This window comes from Leuciscus leuciscus, assembly GCF_965113295.1.
Source record: "Leuciscus leuciscus genome assembly, chromosome: 13".
In the NCBI taxonomy this organism is placed as follows: domain Eukaryota; kingdom Metazoa; phylum Chordata; class Actinopteri; order Cypriniformes; family Leuciscidae; genus Leuciscus; species Leuciscus leuciscus.
The window spans coordinates 7,941,404-7,963,006 of NC_138737.1; the positions used below are offsets into that span (position 1 = coordinate 7,941,404).

The 21,603-nt window shown below is 35.2% G+C and overlaps 1 protein-coding gene across 1 annotated transcript; it reads right to left on the reverse strand.

The window, feature by feature from the left end:
- Window positions 1-3,571: 3,571 nt before the first annotated feature.
- On the reverse strand, window positions 3,572-19,502 carry LOC309511933 (occludin). Its single transcript, XM_082187309.1, has 9 exons — window positions 19,415-19,502; window positions 19,159-19,254; window positions 15,391-16,158; window positions 13,735-13,896; window positions 9,059-9,210; window positions 6,630-6,848; window positions 5,043-5,214; window positions 4,918-4,959; window positions 3,572-4,800 (listed from the first exon to the last, which is right to left on the reverse strand). The coding sequence occupies exons 3-9, from the start codon at window positions 16,132-16,134 to the stop codon at window positions 4,702-4,704; spliced, it is 1,590 nt and encodes a 529-aa protein (XP_082043435.1). The 5' UTR covers window positions 16,135-16,158; window positions 19,159-19,254; window positions 19,415-19,502; the 3' UTR covers window positions 3,572-4,701.
- Between the last annotated feature and the right edge of the window lie 2,101 nt (window positions 19,503-21,603).

Here is a 21,603-nt window from a genome sequence, read left to right on the forward strand (position 1 = left end):
TCAACACAGACTCAACCTGCAACAACGCAATATTTTTTGATCACTCTGCGGCTCTGCTCCGTTCAGCTCGTTCCGACAGTGGGTCCTGCAGGTCCAGAGAGACCCGCGGAAGCAGCGAGAGCACTTTTAATGGAAGCTCAGGGACAGAGTGGGATGCGGTTGTGCCGAATCAGCACGTCTTCTCAGCGTTTCTCCAGCACACCCACACAACCTGCCAAAGCACCTCAACTCTCAGTCCATTCCCAAATCTTCAGAAACTAAATGTTCAAAAGCAGCTAATAATATACACACAACATAGCCCAAATGTCTGAGACAACAAGTGAAATGGCTTCTATTTCAAATTAGACTTTTCATTACAAATGATATAACCAACATGACAATTTGAGTGCAAAAAAACAAACATAAATTTCATGATGTCTTAGAATTTGGTTTGTCTTTTGCTTTAATGACAGAAACATGATGATCATGTTATTTAGCATGATTTGAGAATGATCTAATTTGATTACACTTGACTAGTAACCTAGAAATAGTGCAATATAATAAATATTTCTTCATTGTATTGTGTCATAATATTTCTTTGTTTTAAAGTTGGCATGAAACAGAATTTGTGATAGTCTTTTCTTCCCTATTGTGACGTATATCAGAGTGAAACGACTTCTCAAACAATTGATTGGATGGTTGGTTTGATTTGTGGTTTGCTATTGGTTGCTCTCATGTGAGTGACAGGTTGATCCCACCCTAGTGCCACTAACCACGTCCGACGAGAAGAGAAGAGACGTCGCTGCAAGAGGGGAGGGGAGGTATTTTAATTAAAGATTATGAGGCACATGAAAAAAAATTAAAAAAAATTGTGATTTACACAGATAAATCATTTAGAATAAATTATGGAAGCTTGTTCCCGCCACTAAATAAAAAATAAAAAATAAAAAAGGTAAATGCGATTTTTATCTCACAATTGTGAGTTTATATCTAGCAATTGTGAGAAAAGCAATTCACTTTTTTATTTTTTATTAATATTTATTGCTTCCATAATAAATAGTGCAATGTTCCATAAAAAAAGAAAAACGAAAAAAGAATTTTGACTTTATGGTGACTTTAAAATGTACCACTTACTGTTTATTTCCAGGTTTAAAATGTCAATGTTCAGACTTCTGGACATCACTGTAACATGCATTTTTCAGATTAACTGTATATATATATATATATATATATATATATATATATATTTTTTTTTTTTTTTTGACAATAAGAATGAAGAATAAAACAGGTTTCCTATAAATTAAGAAGTTTGTACATTTACAAGATACACTGAGAAAAAAGCATTGACACTATATGTTTCACAAATACAGTAAAATTAGGCAAGTTCCTTCATTTTATGTTGTTTTGGCACATTAAAGCAATGTCACACAGGAGAAACCACTTCAGCATACTCACATTTTTTTTATGATTAACTATACCTGTCGAATTGACATGATAAATGGAGTTTAAAGTCTGTATATTTACATGGTGCACCGAGAAGCACTTACATCCTTAGGGAGCCAGTAACACAACTTGGCCAGACTCTGATTCAATTTAATTAATGATCAGCTATACTCTGAACAATCATGTTCCTCTGGTGTGCAATATGCACTTGTTTTATTTAGGCTCTAATTAACTTGCCTTAATTTATTTATGATGAATTAAAACTGCTGACTTAGGCGAATGAACATGATTAATAAAGAAGCTGCAAGTCCCTACATTTACAGTACATGGTGCCCTAAAAAAATGCACTACATCAATCAGGGAACGTTCTCTGGAATTCACGCTTTGCTTCTGTAAACGGTAAACCCCGCCTACTTTGATTTGATTGGCCATCTCAAACATTTTGTCATTGACGAGCGCTGTTAGACAGCTGAAGCAGACCAGACTAAAAATGTAACTTCTGAAACCTATTTGTCATTCTAACAACATACAGAGTGGTCCAATTTGGCCATTTCTAATTATTTAATTATTACAACAATAACTCAGAACACTCAAGAAACCACGTAGCAACACCCTAGTAACCACCTATAACACTCAAGAAACTGCCTGGCAACATCCTAACAACCACTTATGCGCTTGTTTTCAGCCTGGCAAAGTGTTGGCAGTGTCACACCACGTGTCAGGTCGGGAATAGGGACAGATTAGAGGTCTTGACAGATTCGAACACACAAACCACGTGAACGAACACAAGGAGCCACACCACTGATCCTTTAAGCGAATTAAACCGCGAACCCTGCGTGTAATGTGAGTGTGAGTGTGTGGTGTTGGATGAACGTTAAAAAGCTGCTGAAGGCAGACACTTTCGTTGTCATTAAAAGGGAAATATCACTTATTTGCATTTTATTAATACAAATAGGCTATGTATTATTTTTTATAATAATTATAATAATAATTTTACATTTTATTTTAAGGTGTCGTAGTTACATTGTAGGCTACTTCATCAATTAAGTACTGAGCAATATTAATTAACTACATGCACTTACTATAGAGTTGCGGTTAGGGTTTGGTTTAGGGTTAGTTACTTGTAATTATGCATGATTTACTGTTAATGCAATAAGTACATGTAACTGTCACCTTACAATAACGTGTTACCATAATTTATTATAATTTTTATTATTATAACCATTTTGGCATCTCATTTATCAACACGCGACCATGTATTGTTTTTCTAATCAGAGCATTTAGAAAACGAAATAATATAAAAACTCATTCGTTTCTTATGGTTACGCAGAATGTAGGTTATCCTTAAAAAAAAGCATAAAATAAATGAAGACGTCATAATTCTCTTCAAACTCAGAGAAGCGCAATGCAGTCATAATTTTACGCAGGTTCTCGCATATAAAAAAGCATTAAGAAACACCGCTGCAAATGACAGAAGTTTTACTGAGATGAAAGTCACGTACCTTTCTGTTTAACCTTTCGAAATATCCTCAGAAAGTTTTTCTACACAAGCTCATTTCATGTTTGAGCATCTCAATGGCCTCACCTCAGCAGTCAGGATTGGAGTGTGTCGTGTCTCGTGTTGACCAATTGGCGCTCGAGTCTTTTTGGTACTTTAGCAAAAGCCTTTTGTCGCGGAGTGTTCATCGATCGTGCATTTCCGTAAAGTTTCCGAACGAAACCGAAGGACTCCTCGTATATTTTCGTAACATTACCGAACTAGGGCGAGTGCCTCATGGAGATCCTTTTCTGGCCTTGCTATTTAAAAGATATCCAGCAGAGGGCGCGGTTGTCTTGCATTTCTTATCCCATTTGCTCTTACACATTCGACGCATGTCCTAAGTTGAAAAATGTACTTTATTTAATAAATACATACATAATCTTATGTGTGACATTGATATTCAATTAATATTGCACTTTTTTAAATTACGTAAATAATTATTATATATTATAGTACCTTAAATGTTAACCTCTACTACATTTCTACTTTGCTATTGATGTTATTTATTGCATATTTTCATATTGTTCTGCATTAATCAATGAAAACAAAACTTTACACTGTAAATATCCTGGCTGTAGCTTTAGCTATACTTTCAAAAACAGATCAAACTTAAAATTCAACATTTTATTGAAAATAGAAAGGACAACAAATATGTAGATAAACATAAATGCTGTTATGCACATGAGAAAAACAAAAAAGCATTATCTCATTAACAGCTGAAAATGAATGCCCTATAAAGGTCACTTTTAAATCTTTTCAGTTTTCATACAAAAGGGTAAAAAAACAACATCTGAACAAAACTTATTTGATGTCTATAACAACATAAAATAAATGGAACTTCAATATTTGATCTTGCATAGAGTTGATTAGTTAGAAATAAGCAGTTATTATTTGTTTCAAAAATAGTGTGAAAATCACAATAGCCCCAAATGAATCAAATGCAACATAAACATCTAAAGCTACATGAACAAAATTCTTGCATATTTGTACAAATTTGCATAGTGTACCACTGGCACTGTTTTTACTATCACTACTGAATTTAAAATTCCAGTTTCACTTTGTGATTTAAAATTCCAAATATTATCTTCTTTCACAGAGGCAGTCAGTTGTTTAAAAAAAAAAAATGAAAAGAGAATATTTTTAATGGTGTGCAAGTTTAAATATCTGCCACGCCTCGGAAACGAGAACTTTCGTGGTTTCTGACTTGAAAACAAGCAGTGACCCACAGTTACACCTTCACAATTACAAGCATTCACAATAAAGCACACTTAACTCACCTACAGTCATACTCAAGGAAACTGACTGCATTGATGTCAATGCAGGTGCAAATTACTCAGTCGGAAAGGATTGTCCAAAGTACATTTCTTTTGCAACAAACTCATGCACCGCTGTAATCAGCTGACCTTGAGGTTAGAACTCACAACCACACCCAAATCACACACAAACAACAGAATGACAATATCTGAATGCTTTATGGCATTTTACAGGCTATATGAAGTCAAGCAGATGTTTCCAGTGAAAGAACATGTTCCAGGAAATGGAAAGACTTTGAAAGGTCCTCGTTTCCAAGGCAACCATCTTTAGGGCTCAGGTTAATCATAAGCACCGGGTGAAGCCAATGTTACAGCAGTTTAGGATTCAGGCAGCTTTGGTCACACAGTCATTTAAAGGCTTCGTCATGGCCGCCCATGATTAGTTAAATGCAAAAATGTCGAAAAAAGGAGAGCATTGGTAGCTTATTACTGACCGCGGTCGTAGACCTTAACTATTCGTTTAATATGGAAAAGCTTGTGGCGCAGTTTGCGACATTGGTGCTTCTTGTTTTGATAATCTGGCATCTAAGCAGAGAGAATAAGGGAAAGAGAGCTCATATTATCATCAAAAAGCAGAGCATCTATTACTATGAATGCTAGTCACATGTTTAGTCATTCTTTGGTTTTATGATCAAGACTCACCCTTTTTAGGTCTTTCAGACGATTATATTCCTCTGCTACAGCCTGTAACGTGAGATAAAAAAGAAAGTCATGCATTTGAACAACAGGGAGTTGATCTTTTAATCTAAAATGTTTCAGTCACTCACCTGGTACTTGGACGTTCCCTCATCAAGTGTGTCCAGCTCTCTGCTGAGCTTGTTTAGCTGATCGCTGACGTCATCCATTTCGGCACACAGTTCCTTATAGGTCCTGAGGTCCGAGTCAAACTCTTTCTTATACTCGTGTCGCTGGGCATCAGACGTGATCTCTGGATACAGACTGATTGGGAATGAAACAGAAGGCAGTTAACATGGAAGTACACAGGAACATGGATGTTGTGATGTTACTTGCTGCCACTTATGGAACATGTATATTCAGCTTTAATGCAAAAAAGATAAAGTGGGTCAATAGTTATTTAATAAATATTTGTCCAAAGAAATGGATAAACAAATACACTTTTTTTTTAACAACAATCCCTTTGGAGCGACCTAGAGTTAAGCATTTTGATCAAGGCAACAATGATGGTATTTAATGGATTAACTGCTGTGGAGTTTGAGCTGACAGCCTTTTATTTGCCACAACGCAGAAAAACACCCACCATTAACAGAGTAAAGGCACACACATTTACCCTTGCTCAGAGAAATTGTGCCATTTTGCTAATGTATCACCATTCGCCAAAATTTCACTAATGTAAAATACTACCATTCACCAACATTTGGCTAATGTGGAATACTACCATACACTGAAATTTAGCTTTTGTAAAATTCTACTATTTGACAAGATTTTGCTAAAGTGAAATATCAACATTCAAAGAAATGTTGCTAATCTGAAATAATACCATTCGCTGAAATTTCACTTTTGTAAAATTCCACCAATCACAGACATTTTGCTAATGTAAAATTTAACCATTCGGCAAATTCGCTACTCTGAAATTCTGCTTTCGCCAAAATTTCCCTTTTATAAAATTCCACTATTTGCCGAAATTTAGCTAATGCGACATATTTCGCTGAAATTTTGCTAAAGTGAAATACCACCATTGGCAGAAATGTTGCAAATATGAAATATCAGTATTTGCTGAAATTGTGCAAATTTACTCTCTGAGTAATATGGCCACCCAAACTTTCAACTCTATATTCTTCATTTGTATACATTTTTTTTTTTTTAAGTGGGAAAAAATGCAAGCTAGTGAGAAAATATGGCTAGAATTAGCCATAATGCAGTGAATACAAAAGTATTTTATATTGGGGAACACTTTACAAAAAAAGGTTTTTATTTATTAACATTAGTTAACATGAACTAACTATGAAAATAGTTTCTACTTCTACATTAAGTTAATCTCAACATTCACCAATACATTTTTTTAAGATTAAAAGTTGCATCTGTTAACATCAGTGAACTAAAATGAGCATAAAACTTACATTAACAAATGTCAATAAATACTGTTAAATGTAAAATGCTAAGAGATTTTCCTTTCATTGTCCGACATGGTCTTTTTTTTTTTTTAACTCATCAGAGCAAACCAAACAACACATGTAAACATGGACAAGTTTGCAACAGCCTTTGACCCTATAACCCAAAATTAGTCTATTATGTTAGCATGTGGACATGCGTGGCAGAGATGATTCTCTCCTAAAAACTTCATTGCGGTGTCCAGGGAATGCATTACTAAAACTGAGCCTACAACAACTCCTCACCGTGTCCATAGATCCTCATCAAAATCGTTGGCCGTCTCTCCTCCCGTCGTGTACTCAGTCTCGTACTGGGACTCGTCCAGCTCAGGGTTCCTCCTGCGTCTCTTGCCCCTGGAGGCGGACGGTTTGCGGATGGTGTCGGTCTGGTCGGAGGGGCTGGAGCTCAATTCTCCTGACGGGGATGTAGAGTGAGATGGGTGGCTGAAAGAGCGCTCAGGGTAACTGTGGGAGGACAAAACAACGTTACTACTGTATCCGAACAGAGAATCAAGGCAAGAATCAAAATATTCTTCAGAATACTGTATGACAATCTGAAAAAAGGGGGTTTAAAACTGTGTAGTTATGAGGAAATAAATGAACTGAATGAGGAAAAACATATCAGAAACAAGATAAATGAGAAAGATTCATAAACAAAATAAAGGCTATACACATATTTAGGCTATTATACCCCGTTTTTAAATATAGCATTAACAGAAACCTGTTGGCAATATTGTAGTAAACTATTGTTTGCTCAATTTATAAGCATTTAAAATATTGAGGAATTCTTTAAATGGCCTCATAAATTGGTGTTCATGAGGACATTTTAGAAAATATGGCCCTCACAAGTATAGCCAAACCAGTATTTAGCGAAAAAGCTTTTATTATTGTACCTCAATGTGATTTTTTTTGTGCTTGTTTTCCAATAAATGTTGACTATTTAAAGAAATGAAGAGCCAATCATCTTTTACAGAGACATTGTCTGTTTGTTAAATCTTAACAGGGACTTTGCCAACACTGTCTATACAAAAAGGATATGAATTCATTCATTTATATTGAATCAATACCATCAAAGCTCATAGAGCCACGCAGAGAAAGACAGAGGCAGACATGGAGGGAGAGACTTAATTTAAAAACAAATTATAGTGAAAGAACATCTGATTAAAAAATGCAGCTAGTTTGATCTCAGGCCAAGACACGTCAAATCTGGTGTAATCTAACCTGACTTCATGAAACTAATGGCCCAGACCATTAGCCAGACTAATGGAGCAGATAACTAATTTAAAAGCACAATAGCACTGCTGACCTAACTTCATCTAGCAAAGGTCACAAAAAAAGTCTAAAAATACCACAGCACAGGCTAGTTTTAATCGGTAGTAACTGTACACTATCGTTCCAAAGTTTGGGCTCTTGAGCAGCAAATCAGCATATTAGAATGATTTCTGAAGGATCATGTGACACTGAAGACTGGAGTAATGGTACTGAAAATTCAGCTAAATTCTAATGACATTATCTTATCTAATAAATTGAGCCCCGGTGACCATGAGACTTGTTTAAAAAACATTTTGTCAAAACCCAAACATTTGGTCAGTAGTGTATGAAAAACTGGAATGCAATGAAATGACTTTAACCTTTAAACAGGCAAGAGTGGAAAATGATCCGCAAATATATCATTTCATGTCACTTTTTCATATCATCTGGACTTTTTGAAATGTTTGATATAGTTTGGATTTTATGAGATGTATCTCCCAGGATATCTTGCCCTATTAGGGTATAAAAAAAAGTAAAAATCTATGATTTATTTGATGCAAAAAAATATGTAATATGCTAAATATACTGCATGTATGACATGTCTAAGAATCCTAAATTTACGGCATACACATTTCTTGTATGTTTAGTATATAATGTAATTGATGATACAACATATCATTTTCTAAGAAATCCTGAAGACGTCATCTACCATGTTGGAGAGAAAAGAAGATAGAAAAGAGGAGAGCAGTCAGGAGGAAAGACAGCTTGTAGGATAAGTGAGCCGAGTGAAGTGTGAGTGCCAAGCAGAATGCAGGTCCTGCCTTGAGAGAGAACCAGACTAAAAAAAAGTGATGTGCACCCCTGGCAATAATACATTAACCTGTACAGGGGGCCAAGTTTATAATGAGACACCACTCATTGTCAATACTGTGGATAATCCTTTTTTCTTACCATAATCTGACTACGTTATCTCAGGGGATACAGACTCAAAATGCAGTAAATAACATAAGGAGCAACATTTCTTTTTCAACAAAGACAATGTTCACAATTAATATTAGCAGTTGTTTTGCTTAAGAAAGATTAATATATGCCTACTTTCTACAAAGTCAGAATGTCCAGAACTATGGGCGGGCGTGTTGGCTTAAGGTCAAATTGATAAAACGAGAAATATGAACCAAGTCATGTGAGCCACATGCTCCAAACAGACTCAACTATGAAAATGATAACAGGATTGGATGAAAGATTCTTTCTCAAGCCTCCTTCAAGAGAATAAATAGTATCCTGTGGTACACCCTGCCTGTTTAAGGGTTAAGCAATAAAGTTAGCGGCACAATTTCCTTAGAAGGGTCATGTAATAATGCCTGTTTACATGGAGCTCAGCATTAAATTCTCCAGCTAGGCCAGGGCCGGCCCGGATCACTCACCCGATAATATTGTGGGTCTCGGAGCTAAAGACGCTGCCAGTCTTTAGGGGGATGGAGCCGACACTGGGGGCAGAAACCAGAACAGGAGCCATCTTCTCTGAAAACACAATGGACGCCTCCTGCACGCTCTGTCCATCCTGTACACGGTTGACCTGAAAAAGGAACAAACTTCCTGTTTAGTACAAGGTCTGCAAACTTCGATACATATCTGAACAGAGAGTCTGACGTGTGTAAAACCAGGAAGCGACATTTTTTCAGATAATGACAGGGAAAAGGTCAGTGTTTTTCAACATTAAGATTGTTAAGATTAACATGAATATTCCTACATACAAGGTCATTTAGCAGATGCTCTTATCCAAAGTGGCTAAATAAAATAAATAAATAAAGATCAGTTTTAGAAGATGAATTCAGAAGTATTCAGTGTCACATGATCCTTCAGAAATCATTCTAATATGCTGATTTCGTAATATTATCAATGTTGAAAACAGGTGTGCTGCTTAATATTTTTGTGGAAAACGTGATGCATGATTTTTTGGGATTCTTTGATGTATAAAGTTCAAAAGAAAAGCATTTGAAATAGAAATTTTTTGTAACATTATTAATGTCTTTACTGTCACTTTTGATCAATTTAATGCGTCTTTTCTGTTAAAAATCTGTATGGAAAAGTTACTTAAAATAAATAAATAAAGATCAGTTTTATTTGTATAAGCGTATGCCTACCTATAAGGATGTTATGTATATTGCTATAATGTAAAACTCAATTATTAAATCATAAATCTGTCTTGAATGCAGTTTTTTAAAACTGAATTCTGGGCAGAACATTATACAAACACAGAAACCATTTTGGATCCATTGTTTAGACTTTATTTTCCTTCTGCTAACGTACAGGAAAGTCCGCAGCGAATAAGAAGCAAAAGTGCTTCCTGTTTAAGTTTGATTTCAGAGGATGTTCTCGACATGTGCGTTTTGTGACAAACACGCAATGCCAATAGTTACGACTTCTGGTACAATATGAGTGTCAAAAAAACTCCTAATTTATAATATTTGTTTCTAAAATACAAAGGTGTAAAAAGGAGTGGATGTGTGAATATAAGGAAAAACTTTTCCGAGCAGTACACTGCTATAACAATGAAAGCAGGTGTATGTGTCGGAGGGATTGTTTGTCTTGCTCTGGATAGGTTGTATGTGAATGTATGTTTGTGTGTGTTTGGAGGGAGGACACAGCAGGAAAGAGGGTGGAGGAGCGTTTCCTTGCAGCTGGGGAGAATGGGAAAAGCCACTGTATAGAAGAGCCCAAGTCATCCAGGAATTCCAACAATGCTTTCCCTGCATGAGCTACTGCAACCACTGATCCGTGATCGCGCTACATAAGCAGGGAAAGAATGCTTGAGAAAAAAAAGAGGGTTGTTTCATGCTCGTGACCTCCTTTCGCACCAGAAAAAAAGTGAAGGAGAGATAGAAAGGCAAGGAGAGAAAGGTATTCAAAGGGAGTGTGTGGAACGCCGTCAGATCTCATGGATCTACTGAAAGCACCAGGGCAGAGAGAGAGGCAGACCAGTCTCATGATGGTAGTAATTATGTTTCCAATGGACTTGGAAGGGAGCCTCTACTAGCAGCTAAAGGTTCATTAACAACCTGCAGACTGGACGAAAGATTTATTGCTTAGAAGTTGCTCATTTATAGCTCAGGAGGATTTTCAGTTATAGCGCATAGCAACTTTGTCTTAGACATTTCTCCTAAAATTCAAACAATAATAAGTAAAATAGAAACAAATGAGGCCATTTTAACCTGCGTTAACAGTATAGAGCTTTAGAATTATGGATGGTTTTGGAAATGTAATGAGAAAAGTTTAAATTTATACTGAGATCTCAGACTTTTTATTGCAGACTTTGGTATCTTGGTAAATCTGAGCAGTGAGCACAGTGTGATCTCTTCTGAAATGCTAAAGGAGGCACATTTTTCTAGGGTCTCGAGAGACAATCTGAGGAGCCCTTAGCTCTCCATTTAATCTGTCTAGGAAAAACAATTAAAGATGCCACATTACGCCCTTTTGGGGTCTCCTAGAAAATGTTTTCATGCTTTAATGTTATATTTGACGTTGCTTCATCTGGGCTGTGTTTGTCAAAAGCATCGTGAGCTAAGTTGATCGAAGGGTGGCAAAGGTTCTACTATCTACTTAGGGTATGTTTACACAACAACGATGCACTAAAAGCGGAGAGTTTTTCCTTTGCGTTTTCAGCAAAGGACAACAATGTCAAAACAATCCCTGTTCACACAAATCAGCGAAAATGACTAAAAACACTATTATTCATGCCAGGCCAGTAGATGGCGATGTCACTTTGTAAAGAAACACTACACACCTATAGACTGAACACGTAATGCGCATGACGTCACCGCTTTCATACATTTGTGTTTTACACGAAGACAATAACGGTCGGTATCGTTATCAAAAACTTGCCGTTTGAATCTCGTTTTTACAATTTTGCATTTTCAGGCCCCCAAAACGCTGTTGTTGTGTCAATGAACGCCCATAATGCATAAAAACTTTTCCGTTTTTAGTTGAAAACAGTGTTGTATAAATGTACCCTTAGGCTTACAATGCTTTTGGGAAATGCATCCCTGTTTATTTCCAGTCTCTATGAAGCACTGTCTTCCGGAAAGCACATTGTGCTCTGATTGGTCGGCTGGACCAGTGTGTTGTGATTGGTCAACCGCTTTGAATGTTTTTCTGAAATGTTCCGCCCCTTGGCCCTTGCCATAACTGTGAGTTTCACCACACTACTATCGCAACTCAACCTGCGTATGCCTTAGATGGGAATTATTTAATTGAGGAATATTGTGATGTGTACATTCCCGGAAGAAAACTCAAGACCGCAATCGAGGTGTTTCAGGGAGTTCAAACACAGTGCTTACTGATGTAGAGAATAACTCCCTTAGGAGTGACATTGTGCGTTGTAACATTGCAGACATTCTTCAAACAGCAACATTATACACTAAAGAAAGATGAAAATGTATGAAATGTCCTTTTTAAGATCTCATCAGTTATTTTTCTTCGCTATGATGACTTTTGTTCTCACAGTAATCAGACTTTATTTAATTTGATGACAACTAAATTAAAGTAAAAAAAGCCAGTTTTTTTAATAACCTTTATTGCTTGAATTGCTCTTTTTCAAGAGTCACAATGAGTAATGCAATGTTAATGTGTGATACACACATATACAAAACATGACTCATGTTCTTTTACACAGCAAAAAATGTACTGTATCACTGAAACACACCGTTCTGTAACACAAATAAAATCGCAGATACAATGCAAACACGCATTACTATTGTCACGTGTCAGTTCATGTTTGGGAGTTTCAGTTTGTGTTTTGATTGGTTCCTGCTTTCCTCTGTTCTTTTCCCACCTTTGTTTCTAGGGTTACTATCATTATAAAGTTAATTTGTCCCAGCTCTGTATGATTAGTTATCTCGTTTCTGCTTGCTATTTAAGATGCACCCCTTCTTTCAGTCTTTGTCCGATCTCCGTTGCGTGTGTGTGTGTGTTTTCCCTGCCTGTCAGCTTGTTCCAGATCACTATTATTAAAGTTTGAGTTTGTATCTATAATCAGAGTCTTCAGTCTGTTACTGAGGAAACCACAGTGTGACAACTATATTCTGGCTAGTATGATATATTTAGCTATTTTTAAAATAATCAGCATTAGATGATAACAAGTCTCGCATAGCTGATTAACAGTTTTGTCAGTTACAGGACTTACAATGCAAATGAGTATTCATCCAATTTCAGAAATCTTCGACAGAAAAAAATGGCAAAAAATATGTACATGAATAAATTAAGTTTTAGCTACTTTACATCTATTATTTTTCATCCATTTTAAATATTTTTATGAATATGTTTTCAATCTAGATAGATTGCATTTACCCAGATTGTAAATGTATGTTCCTGCTACTCTTTGAAGTATATTTTGTAATGTGTTTTGGAATTTCAAGGTTTAAACGAAATACATTTTTAATATGAAACTGCCACACTCTTTAAACATCTCCATCAATAATGGCCATTAAAAATACTTCTAATAAATATGTGTATACGTCAGCATTTCATGTATTCAATGAATTGCAAACAAATATACTAATTCAAGTATGCTTCCAAACCGTCTGGGTATTACAACCGTTTAACAGTTCACAGTCCCAAGAAGTTAAAAGCTACTCGACTCTTTCAGTTTGGTTAATGATCAATCACAGCGAAACTAGGCTGGCCGTTAACAAACAGACCATATCAGCGATTCATTCAACCTCGTGACTGAATTATCACCAGTGTCGCAGAGGCCACTGAAACTATTAAAGGCTTCAAAACACCTTTAAACCACTCCCATACCTGAACAAAAGGTCTTGATTGACTATCACAAACAATTTAGCAGAATTAAACCACTTGTCCTATGTATGGTCACAGGGATGCTGGAGCCTTTAACTTGCACACTGAAATGTATTGGAATACTGTTTGCTTTATGTTTAGAGACTAGCAATAAGCCTGACACTGGCCTTTCATTTTCATCAGCTTAGGCAAGACACTGCATGCCACTTTGATCTGGGTGTGCCATTTAATTAGTGACCATGTGATTCTTCTTTCATGCAGCACGTCTCAGCCTAGAAGACTAAGTGGCAATATGGAAACTCACCCAATCCTCCACATCTCTGCCCTCGGTTCCTCCCATCAGTGGTCGGTCCCAGTAGATGTTTGGCTTCCCGTAGTGCCAGATTTTACTTCTGGTTCTATAGGAGAAGAAGGCTGCCACAGCCAGTGCCACCACAACCATGAACCCACAAACCATTGCAACTGCCTGAGAAAGATTAAATTGTATCGTTTAGTCCAATGCATACTTAAATGTTTTTATCATACTAAGCTAAAATAATGGTAACATTTTACAAGTCAATGTATTAACTAACATGAACTAACAATGAGCAATACATTTGTTACTGTATTTGTTAATCTTTGTTAACGTTAGTTAATACAAATACAGTTGATCATTGTTTGTTCATGCATTAGCTAATGTTAAATACAACTTTTGATTTTAATGTTATTAGTAAATGTTGAAATTAACATTAACAAATAAGATTAATAAATTCTGTAGAAGTGCTGTTCATTATTAGTTAATGTTAACTAATGAGGTTAACTAATGAAACCTTATTGTAAAGTGTTATCATAATAATTTAGTATACTAAGTATTATCTTAATAATCACCTCCCTCTTATAAATAAGTATTCTATATAAAAATTAAAGTTCTGGGTTATTAACAACTACATATTATACAGAATTATTTTGACTCTTCACTGATTTTTTTAATTGATTTTTTTTACTTAGCTTGCAAAAATGAACAGAAAAAGTGTTTACAGTAATGCACTCACAATAGAAGCCCAATTAATATTTTTTAAAGCATTTGGATTACATTTTCCATTAAAATGTACATTTAATTTATTTGAGGTGTAACTGTTCTCAAACAAAATATTTGTTTTGAGGAAAGATTACTTTTATTTATGGTTATACTTACGAAATACACAGATTTTTTTTTTTTGCTAAATTAAACAACTAAATTAATCGTTTTAAGAAATAAATCTATTTAATTAATTAATTAATTCTATCTATTCCATTTTGTATCATTAAAGGATAGTTCACACAAAAAAATTGTCATCCCAAATCCTTTATACTTTAATTTCGCAAACAATTAAGCAAGTTTGAGCTTCTATTTACCATATTTGATGAGTAATAGCTCTATGTATGTGCGTTGCCCAATGTTTATATGTGAATAAAAGCCTAAATTAACTTCTTATCATATAAAGTGATCGTATCTCTTCAGAAGAGTTTTGTTTACATGGACTTTCAAATCTGGCAGGTTTCATAAAAAATATCTTAATTTCTATTTTGAAGATAAACGAAGGGCTTATGGGTTTGGAACAACATGAGGGTGAGTAAATGATAACAGAAATACTATTTAACATCACTAAATCAACCTAAATACACTGAGAAAAAAAATTTAGATGCACTTTTCACAAATTGCAAGTAAATTTCACAATTAATTAAACATGACATTTTTAAGTAGAAAGACTGAAACTTCAAACTTTGAAAAAATTTGTTTTACAGTGTACTACAGATTGCTCTTCAAAATGCAATGTTAGGGTTTGATCAGGCTTCCATTGAAGGTGTACATGCACTTCCTGTCAGATTTTACACAATAAGGGACAAGTTATGGTCTGTTGTAATCCTTTGATTGTAGACTATAAAGAAAACACAAATTAAATAAAGACATTTCTAAACATCCTGTAACTTTAAAAAGTACCTCCTGAGGGTCCACGTAGCAGTAGTGGTACAAGTACTGGTTATAGACAGGAAAGCCGGCCCCCATTCCTGTCACACTGCTTCCGTAGAGGTTCTGACACATCATAATCATGGGGTTGTAGTACGAGCTGGTGGAGCTTTGGGCTATTGGGTTCACTCCTACAATGTACACAATGTTTATAATGCCTTGAATCACTGCCATTATGGAACTGACAATAAGCACCACCAGATAGAACTTCCTGCTGCGGAACGTGTTAGTTTTGGAGAAGCTGGCTGCAAAGAATCCCAAAGCGATGATGAAGTTTATGGCAGCGATGGCGATCATGCTGGTCTTTGCCGAGTAAGGGGTCGGGTAAGAATTGTAGCTTCCGTAACCATATCCACCACTTCCATATCCACCACTTCCATATCCGTAGCTTCCGTATCCGTACCCACCTCCATATCCAGAATATCCAGATCCGTAACCTAATCCGTACTGCATGTCCCAAACCAGAGTCGAGGCCACGCAGGCGAAGATTCCTAGACAGAGGATTATAACTATCCCTATCATAATCTTTACAATTCCCGGAGGGGAGAACCACTTGTAGAAATGCTGTGGTACCTCCTCGCCAATATAGTAGGATCCTGGGGGTGGAGGGTAGGGATCAAATTCACTCCGTGGTTCATTGAAGCTACCCGGTGGTCCAAAGCCATTGGAAGGAGGAGTGTACATCGGGGGACTATCGTAGGGTTGTTTCTCAAACATCTCTCAATGATGACCAATGACTTGCTAAAAGAAGCAAGAAATTATTAATTAAATTAATATTAGGTTATTCATTTACTGTTTAAGACAAAAAAGAAGACAAAAAAACATCATAAAAGGCCCAATTCAAACAATACACTACATTCCAGTCTAAGGCATACAATAGCTTTGTGTAAAGAACAGATTGAAATTTAAGTAATTATTAACTGAAAAGAGTCCATGGAAACAACTTAAAAACTTTATAGAAATAAAAAAACAAATAATAATTAAATCATTTAATAATATCTGACAATTTAAATAATATTTAATTATATTATTATTTTATAAATTATATGAAGTTACATTACACAAGAATGTATTAAAGTTTGGGGCCAGTGTGATTTTTAAAATGTTTTTTTTTTTTTTTTGCTCACCAAGGCTGCATTTATTTGACCAATAATACAGTAAAAACTGCAATATTATTTAATGTTATTACAATTTAAAATAACTGTTTTCTATTTAAATATATATTAAAACGTAATTTATTCCTGTGATGTAAAGCTGAATTTTCAGCATCATTACTCCAGTATTCAATGTCACATGATCCTTCAGAAATCATTCTAATATGCTGACTTGCTCAAGAAAAATGTCTTAAAACATTTGTACTTATTTATTTGACAGAAATTATTTATAACATTGATCAAATTAATGCTGAATATAATATATCACCCTCGCTGAATATAATTCTTATTATTTTTGACAGAAATGACAGACATGGTCACTCTGGACAGTAATTATCCTATTGTGTACTCTGGAAAAAATGACAAATAACCGCATACAGGTTTGAAACAAAACGAGTGTGAGTAAACAATGACAGAATTATCATTTATAGGTGAACTGTCCCTTTAAATGTCTTTGGTCAGCACGTCGTCAGTGACATCAATTAATGGACAGGCCAAAATGACGTTACCCAAAACCACAAGCCGTGAAATCACTGTGCTGTTTATCAGTGTGAGGTAACAACAGAGAGTAGAGTGGAGACATCGGCACCAGGGATCAGAGTCTGTCCACACAAAGCCACTGTTTACAGGCCCGACCGTGGGAGTTCAACTCAATCTCAACCATTGTCCAGCACTGACTTTGAAATGCACAGATTTCAATTCCCGCCAAATATGCCGTTTGTTTAATTTCAGATCATATGGTCTAGGAATGAGGTCACAAACAGGGCAAAACTAGACAAAACAGGACTTACAATATGTCTAATAATCTGAGGTTATATTATATTATGGTCGAATGTTAGTTGTAGTTTCATGTAACCATAGATAGATACATATTTCTAATTAAATACAGCGCAATCTACTGTGAGGTATTTTGCGTCCGAAAAAAATACTCTTACTCAAATACTCAGTTTTAATAACACAACAAATTCTTGCTATAGCTTTTGTTTTATTTGTAGATGTGATATGAAAGTCCTTGTATTGTTTTCTAAATGTATAATGCCTTATGTTATAAATTGTAAAGTCATGATTTTACTGACTTCAATATAATATATTTATATTTTATTTAAATGGTTAGTTCACCCAAAAAATGAAAGTTCTGTTATTAATTACTCACCCTCATGTCGTTCCAAACACAATTCAAATCTTCGAAACACATATGAAGATCTTTTTAATGAAATCTGAGAGATTTCTGTCCCTCTATTGACAGCTACTGACACTTTGACGCTTCATAAAGTTCATAAAGAGTTTGTAAAACCATATGAATTGAGCGGTTTAGTCCAAAATTTGTCAAGAGACTCGATCACTTTATAAGATGAGCAGATTTAATTTAGGCTTTTATTCATATAAACATTCAATGATCAGCAAACAGTTTTATCTCTTTATGAACATTTTGAAGCTTCGAAGTGGTAGTTGTGTAGCGGTCAATGAAGGGACAGAAATCTCTCTGATTTCATCAAAAAAATCTTCATTTGTGTTTCGAAGATGAACGAAAGTCTTATGGGTTTGGAACAACATGAGGGCGAGTAATTTAGAACATAACTTTAATTTTTGGGTAAACTACCCCTTTAAAAGTCTTCTGTCTTAGTATCTCCTTGTAGTGTGGAAAACAACAGAAGAATGCATACAACACTTTCAGAACTTGGCAAAGGCCTAGATAAGCCATTTTGTTTGCCTGGTTACTATGTGTTCACCTACTACCCCCAGCCTCCCCCAACTTCTCTCCTTTGTTATAGCAAAAAGTCAAGGCTGCACTCTGTCTGCGCATGGTTACCATGGTAATAAAGGCCTGAGGTAAAGAAAGAGAGGTTTGGAAAGAAAAACACAAGAGCTTCAGTGTCTGAGAGGGGGTGCCTACGCAGGCACATACAGTTGTAAGGATCAGGTGTCCTCAAGAGAATCCTTTCTTATTTACCATCCCGGCACAGGTTTGATTTAATGATTCATTAATGGATCTTTTGAATGACCAACAACAGGTGAGAGGGTTTAAAAAAAAGAAATTTTTTTTTTTTCATTTTTAGGCTGAAACTGCGGTCTAAGCCTACATAAAAACTATAACAGTGCCATGGTAAAGTGATTGTATATATAATGGTAAGTACATGGGTAGTACCAGGTTTTTTTAAATATTTTTTTTATACTACCACATGACATGGCCAAAAAACATGGTATTACTGTAGAATGATACTATGGTATAAAAGTAAAAAACAACATGGTACATGGGTCAAAAAAAGTATGGTATTACCATCATTTAATGCTCAAACGTAATAGTGCCATAGTAACGTTATTTTTTAAGCAGATAATGATGTATGAACTCCAGACACACAAAAAGTAGGAGCAAAAATCACAAAACCTCTTATTGCTTCTCGTCGTGAAACTGTCTATAACACCCTACAATTAGTTTCATTTAATTGAGACAACAATAGTTTTATAAGAAGCTTTTATAAATAGCTAAATATTTAAATTATATTTTAAAATCTAAACCATAAAGATACATTTTTAAGCATACATGCCAATCTAAAATCTAAAATAAACAAAGAAAAACATTGTTTACCTTTTTGAATCGGTCTTCTGATGAAAATATATTTTTATTATTATCCAAGATTCTTCTTCTTCGTCGTCAAATTCAGTTCTTAGCTGCTGTTGACGTCTATAATATATAAAAAAAGGTTCAGCAGGTGAAAGTAAAGGTGTTGGTCGAGAGTTCTCCTCTCTCTCTCTCGGTTAAATCTCTCTGGTCCACCTGCGCCTGCATGCAGTGAAGCACATCTTTATTTGTCTCTCTGTGTCAGAGATCTGATTGTTTGGACTCACCAGTCCTGAGCCCCCTGAAAAAGATGTGGGTGGAAATGCATGAACGGCTGTGAAAATAAACTTCCTTGAGAACAAGAAGTTTACTCGATATAATCTAGGGACGTGACAGTTAGCCATACCAGGTTTAATCCCATTGGACAAAAATCGCGAGGGCGGGTCATTCCTGTCATGAAGTATTTCAACATTTCCTCCTATGATTAAAACAACAACGACAACAAGAACACCCAGTTTATTTTTTTAAATTTGGATCGAAATTATCTTAGTTTTATATTATCACAATTAAGTGAACAAAGTTTAAGTTTTTTTTTTTTTTTTTTTTTTTTTTTAAATAATTTCACTGTTCGAGCAGGTGTTGTATTTTTTTCCCCACGTGAGGTAAATATTCCATTAGTTTCTTTCTTTCTTTCTTTTTGTATGTTCTTCGTTCCTTAATGAAATCACCTTCCGAGAAGTGATATCATTTGTTGAGCGAAAGCAAGTGCAAAACATAAAAATAAAAAATAAAAAAACATGAATAAGTAGGCCTATGATTTAATAAAAGAATCATGATGAACACATTATGTCCCGTCTGATAAAATTATAGAAACTGGTATGATATTATCAACAATTCAAAAGTTAAATATAAAAATGTAGGCTACTTCAAATTGACAGTCTAAGACAATTCACTGCCCATTAACTAACTTCAGCTGTTCATTTCCATCCCGTTCGACGCCATTCTATTTATTTTCTTTGACATTATGTAAATAATCAGGTTATAAATAACTTATAAAGCTCCCGAGCGTGGTTTTGATGTTGAGAAGTAAGGTTGCATGAGCGTATAGTTTAATTTTCAAGTAGCCAACATTTTTAAAGAGCAACATTTCATTGCACAGCGCCCTCTTGCGCAGAATCAAAGGATAGCATGAGAATAAAGCGAGGTGAGAAGAAGTGAACATGGAGTAGGACTATTCTAAATACTTGTGCAAACAACCTATTAAATAAAGTGCAACATATTATAATGTCTTATTGGTTGAGGTTATTTACATTATTTATTACAATGAATGACTAATATAGCCTATAGGCTAATAAAATACGACAAATAGGAATAAAACACTATATAGGTGCCCTATTCAATAATCTGTTGCCCATTATTGTTAGGCTACATGTCAAAATGTAAAGGCTGTACATACAAATGTATATTTAAAAATAAACTAACAACTGCAAACAATGTTAAGGAATTTAAGCCTGGTAAACTTACATTTGATACAAAACAATTGTTATATTTGGCCAGACTTGTGTGATAATTTTAAACCAAATAGATAGGGTTGTATTACGCAAAATGATTCACCATGGCATGGCCATCTGTGGACAAAAGAACATTTTGACTCTTAGTTTAGGGCTTATTTTCATAGTTAGTTAGTTAAATTTCAGAATGACATCAGTTCTCTTTAACCTGCACTTATTACTTTCACATCTGTAAAATAATAAAAGCTAGGCAATCATATAATAACATTCATACACCAGATTCTGTTCTCATATAACTGTTAAAATGATTTTAAATGAGATTAAGGGATCCCGATAGCCTCTTTTATTGTTGTGACTCATCGAGAGAGTAGAACGAGCACGGCCGCAACATGACCAAAAATTGCTTGTTTTACCCTTTATGAAAAAAAAGCAAACTTACAACCACTCCACTATTCTTAAAAATAAAAATGATGTATATAATTGATAAATCCGTTACTTCACATTATTTCTGTGCCCTTGGCTGTACTGAGAGTGTCGCCTTTTAAACAAACCTGCATGAAAAATGTGCCAGGTTTATTTGTTTTGGTTCTGAAATATTAATAAATACTCACGGAGCGAGGCTGTCTCTGGGAAGAGTATTGAGTATAGAGACAGGCTTGGGGAAAACACAGAAAGTGCTTTTTTTTTTTCAAATATTAATGCAGATGGCATTTCCCCAAACCAGAGCACTTGGGGTAAAACAACTTTGTCAGAGAAGAATTCTAGTGTAAAACAGCTTTGTGGCTGTGAAAGTTTCATGCAAGTTTTACAGGATGAACCACAAACAACATTCCCATGTTATATCATCTCACTTATTTATCAGCTTGAAGGTCTAACTAACCTGTAATGTGATGTTTACAAGTTTCCCTATAGTTTCCTCCAAATCATCCAAACTCCAGACATTCCTGGAACTCATGTGGAA

Coding starts and splice junctions, on each gene's coding strand:
- LOC309511933 (XM_082187309.1), bottom strand. CDS start 16,134: ATGTTTGAGAAACAACCCTACGATAGTCCCCCGATGTACACTCCTCCT. Junction 13,897..15,390: donor GCTACGTGGACCCTCAGGAG/GTACTTTTTAAA, acceptor AATCTTTCTCAG/GCAGTTGCAATGGTTTGTGG. Junction 4,801..4,917: donor GTCTGAAAGACCTAAAAAGG/GTGAGTCTTGAT, acceptor CTCTCTGCTTAG/ATGCCAGATTATCAAAACAA.